Source organism: Melanostigma gelatinosum (assembly GCF_949748355.1).
Source record: "Melanostigma gelatinosum genome assembly, chromosome: 20".
NCBI classification, from domain to species: domain Eukaryota; kingdom Metazoa; phylum Chordata; class Actinopteri; order Perciformes; family Zoarcidae; genus Melanostigma; species Melanostigma gelatinosum.
In genome coordinates, this window is record NC_136653.1 from 13,681,318 (window position 1) to 13,686,785 (window position 5,468).

The 5,468-nt window shown below is 42.7% G+C and overlaps 1 protein-coding gene across 1 annotated transcript; it reads right to left on the reverse strand.

Moving 5' to 3' along the window:
* Positions 1–1,130: 1,130 nt before the first annotated feature.
* On the reverse strand, positions 1,131–1,931 carry bhlhe22 (basic helix-loop-helix family, member e22; the record flags this gene model as incomplete). The annotated part of the gene is made up of 1 exon (XM_079292058.1): positions 1,131–1,931. The coding sequence occupies one exon, from the start codon at positions 1,929–1,931 to the stop codon at positions 1,131–1,133; it is 801 nt and encodes a 266-aa protein (XP_079148184.1).
* Positions 1,932–5,468: the final 3,537 nt, after the last annotated feature.

Sequence of the window (5,468 nt, forward strand, 5' to 3'; positions counted from 1 at the left end):
TCACCCCCCAAGAAGACTGTCTCATTTTATAATAAGCACTTGAATAAAACGTTTGCGATTAAAACATAATCAAATGTCAAATTCATGTCAGTGTATTCATCAAATCCACAATAAAAGCTGAAGGCAGTTGGCTGTGATTCCACTGACGCTAAACTTCACATGAGATGAATAATCAGAAGTATTTCTGTTCAAAATATTTTAATAAAGCTTTTCAACACTGAAATACATACAAATGGCCTTCTTTGCGCATATAATAACTAAAGTATCTACAATAATCCACATCTTGACCTGACAACGCGATTCATCTGAAAACCTCGAGCATCTTGTGTGAAGAAAAAACGCAAAAATATACAACTATAAACACTACAATGTGCAATGCAAGCAAATTATCCAATATAAATATCCAAATGAATAAATTACAAAAGACGCACCTGAAACACCTTGAATCAGGTTTTCTAAATTTGTCTGAAATGTTATTTCACAGTGCCCCCAAAAAGAATTGTAATAGGCGTGCGCAACTATTAACAAGTGTCTGGATTAGCACATAAATGTCTGACTGATTCAACGACTTAACTTCATCTATTTCATTTAACTTTTCCTTGTTCATGACATTCCACGTGCTCAATAGAAAAGTTCATGAAAACAGGCCTTGAACCAGAAAACAAACAGCAAATGTCTCTGAGGCGAATGAAATAAAACCCGCAAAATAAATAAGGAAGCAGCAGAAAGTTTGACGAACGCTCCGGGAAGGTGTCCATCTATTTAAGTTAAAAAGTCGCAGGTTGTCAGGTCACCCAAATCTCCAAAAGGTTCCATAACAGGGCAAGTGATCAACAACTCACTCAACACTTGAAGCCACTCTTACAGGCCCACTGCACTTGTGTTTGGTCTTCACTGTCATTCATACCAGCACTTTAAGGATGATTTATATACATAATCAAGTATTGTTTGAACAAAAAAGCGCGTTTTGAATGCATTTAGTAAATATAAAAGTATTCATCGGCATTACTTCTTTGTCTCTAGCCTACTGACTTAAACAACAGTGTCCTCACAGGTTTCCCTCTCCAAAAGTGTTTTTAAAAGTAGTGTCTGATATCCCCTGTGCTTCTCCGAGTCTTTGCCAGACGCAGTTAAGGCTTGTCAGTGCACTGTTTGCAGAGGCTGGAGGTGGCGTTGTTGAATAGGGCACATTTATCGGGGCAAGAGGACGCAGCTACCCCGGTGGGGAAGGGATATCCAGGCGGCTGGTCGTACGCGCCCAAGCCCGGAGCTGCGAGGGCAGTGGTGGCCGGTATCGAGGCAGCAGAGATGGCTTGGCCCTGGTTGAGATACGCCACTAGCCTCCGCATCTCTTCCAGTGCCTGCGCCTGCATGAGGATGTAGTTTTTGGCGAGCAGCAAAGTGGCAATTTTGGAGAGTTTACGCACTGACGGGCTGTGCGCGTAAGGGATGACTCCTCTGAGCTCATCCAGCGCGTCGTTCAGATCGTGCATCCGTCGTCTTTCTCTGGCGTTGATGTTCAGCCTCAGTGATTTCTGCTCTTTGTTTTTCTTACCACCTGGTTTCCCCACGGGCACTTGCCGCCCGTCGGTCAGAAGGACCATTTCACACCTGCCGTCACTGTCATCGTCGGGACTCTCACCGCCGCTGCTTTCCGCCCCCGAGATCCTGTTGGCGCTCTCACCGAAATTCACGCACAAAGATCCGGTCGGCAGACCAAGTGGCCCCCCTCTACCTCCCGCCAGTACTCCCGGCTGAATCGAGTCTTGATCGGTCTGGTCAAAGCAGCTGATCGGTGACTGGCGGTCTCTGGCTGGTAGTTCAATGCCGGCCGAAGACCTGAAGGGGTCCATTTTTTTAGTGGACACGGCGCTCAGAGTTTTGTGAAAAATGTCCCCTGCGCCGCCGTTCAAGTTCAGCCTTGTGTCCATATATAGTCTTGTGGATTCCGCGTTGTTGCAGGCAACGGTCGCTGCTGGAAACTCTTTGCGCGCCTCTATGAGTTTCTTCCTCTGTTTGTCCTTTACGACTTTAGTTGTGTGTCAGTGGTGAAGTTGCAGGCTTGCTCGACTTGTCAGCTGAGGTGTGGAGACGAGGAGGAGACTCGTGTAATAAGTGCTACTCTCTCCTGACTCGCTCTCTCTCGCTCGCTCTCTCGTTCTGTGTCTCTGATTCACCTTCACCGGATCTTCACTCGTTACGCACGAGACGCCTGAGTCTTTTTACATCATTATCTCGAGGCGGGTTATTAAAAGGTATTCGCCTATTGGGATAGAGACACCCTCTCCCCTCTCTCTCTCTACCCAATCAGGTTAACGTGTTTAATGGCATTTAAACGATGACAAACAATACCGCGTGCGGTCTATCTCTCCCTTTGTGCGTGTGTGTTTATAACTATATATCGGTGTTTTAAACGCCCTTTGAACATAAAAGGACCTGCTTCAGTGTTTTGCTTGTGACATTGTCTTGTGTTCTTAGAGACAAGTTCTTATTTAATATGACTTGGATGGGATTTCGTTTCAGGCAGCACAATCCAAATCATATAGACTTTGTTTAGTGTTCTGCCTTTTTATTTTCTCACTATTTTGTTCGCTCCTCTTTTTATTTGTGGCACCAAACCTTCACTTGAGTTCAGAGACATAACATTGCTAACACACTTGACGAGAGGCTCTGGAGCAGGCTTGAGTTGCATTGATGATATATTGTTATTAAAAACAACAACCAGCAGTTCAAGTCCCCCAAATGAACGTGGATTCCTATGTTTCACTATTGTGGTGAGTCTCAGTTTTCCCATGAAAGATCTTGGCTCTTACTAAAATGTACCTGTGGTCATACTGCCATCTACTGGGTTGTGTAGTGTAGCACACGCATAATGGAGAGTCAAACGTCATCAGGATCAACACCTAAGCTATATTCAGCTTTATTTTACACAAGAACCCATTGGGCATGCCATCATTACCAAAAATCTATTTTATGGCTTAAAAAATATCTATTTTTAATTCTAGTCAACATGTTTAGGTTTTCAATGATACTGGATGACACGATCACAACAAGGGTGAAATGTACTTTTTAGAAAAACATCTAAATCCCTCATTTTAGGTAAGGAGGGTAAACAATTGTGGGTTTAAATATGTCACTGAATATATAAAATAAAGGTTCACCACAGTGTTGGAACAAGCATGCAAAATGTACGTGATGTTGCACAGTTTGGTCAAATGTATTCTTCTCTAACTTGAAAACTTCTCAAAGTGGCACTGCACCGATTTAAACATGAAGATCAGTGTACTTATTGCAAAACGCGGGTGCTGCTCAGACTGTGAATACAGCAGTACAGTGTCTTTAAAACTGCTGATTGGTGGAATGATGCGTCACCTCAGATTGGGTTTGAGACATCAGATTTATAAAGGACAGCTTGCATTGCAAACTGGGGGCATGAAGTTCGCAAGACATGGGCCGGAAGGGTCTAATTAAAGACACGTTATGTTACAGAAATTGTTGGACTCTGTTGAATCACTTTAAACATTCTTTTGAAAATAGTACGTCTAAATGCTTCTTTTAAACGTTTTGGAGATAAATCTTGCTCAGTTAATGGCACTATACCGCAATGGGAGCTTTCCGTGGTGCTGAAAACACTGATAGCTCAACAGTTTACACCTCAGATACTCTCTATTCCCAAGAGGTCATACACAAGCGGCACAGGTACCTCTTAAATTCACCGTGGCCCAATACCAATCTCCACACTCACCGACTGAGGCGCGTTCCTGCAAAGTCCAGGAGACAGGCTGTCCCCCTGTCAAATTGTTGAGTGTTTCCGGGCTCTCTCGCAGACATTTTGAGCCCTTTATGAACACTTTCCCTAAGTCCCCATTTCTGCAGACTTTGCCCAAGGGAATTACCCACAATTCCGAGCAATGTGACCTTAAACACGGGGTTACCAGCGCACATGGGTGTCCAGCCTGGCATATTCAATTTACACTGAAACACTGAAACTGAAAGACATTCAAACCAGTATACCAGTAACCAATATACATTATGACATCATGGTAATGTGATATAGGACAGCCTCTCCCACTCAACCAAATCACAGGTGATGTCAGTTACGTACCTGAGGGTTCAGGGTTTAAGGCCCGAGGGGGGACATTGGGATTAGGCCCATAGCCCTGGGAACTATAGCTGACCAAGATTCAATGTGACCAACTCTGTAACTGCTTACACAGAGAACACATTCTTCTTCACCTCTTACACAAAAAGCCATTCAGTAATTACTCTCCCTAGAAGCCATTTGTAGATACCAGCTGCAATGCATTATGGACAACAATCTTCCTCCACTTCCTAAGTTACCATGGCTGGTTATGGCATGTGTGCTGCCCATATCAAAGGTGCCTTTAGCAGTGATTACAGTTGACCCCTGGCGATTGAAACCGCACTGAATATGGTGTGGATTATTTCACCCATCATCTGAGATGGTACCTTAGCAGCTATTGTTTAAAAGAAAAGTCTGCTCTGCCTCCTTCAGTATGTCTCACACTAGAGATGGCAAAGTTTGCCCAAAGAAGAATCCATACATCCTTTAATAAATGATAATGACAAAAGGGACAGAAGAGAATTTGGGGATATTTCAATGAAAAAAAGCTACAGAATTACCTCAATGTTTGTAGAATGTTTTCCCATTTCAGCTTGCGCTCATTAGCTGCTCTATAACTTTTGATTAAGAGTTCTTGACTTTTAAATTAGTAGAACATCTTCAAGAAGAAACACTTTTGTTATTTGGAGTCAACTACAGAGGGACAGACAAATCCTTTCTGTGAAAAGTGAAAACATCATACAATATAATTAAAAGGAGTTTCTAATTAAATCTCCACTCCCGCATACATTGATTTCTACCTACACAGGTCTGTTATCAATTATCTGGCTCATGGCCGGTGCTATCCACCACTTTTTCACATTGATGCCAGTCACCAACCTTTTCGCATTCAGTATAATAATATTTTGATAGGAAAAAGTAACTGATGCATTATTATCGTGTAATAAATAGCTCTTGAAAGCATCTCAGCTGTTAGATGGAGCTGACCGCCATGATTTTTGCAGAATAAATATTGGATCTTATGTTTTCTCTAAGAATTTTACCTACTGGTAATTAGAACTTCAAATAACTGACGAAATGGTCTGTTTTACTTCATTTGAATTCCAAGAAAGCAACGAAACGTGTGTTTTCAAGCTAAAGTGCCGTTATATTTTCACCATGTTGGAGGTCAATGTTCATGTCGAAGAAGTTCTTTGCAGCCGCCGCTCAAACACAATTGGCTAATACGTGCTTAACACATTCAAGGTCAGTGCTTTACCCCTTTTCCAGCATATTTCAATTAGCATTTGTTCACTGTCTCTGCTGAGGCTCCACGAGAGGCCATCAGGGCAGAATACTTGAGGAGTTATGATCTAACGAGTGGCAGAGACAGCCACTTTATCCT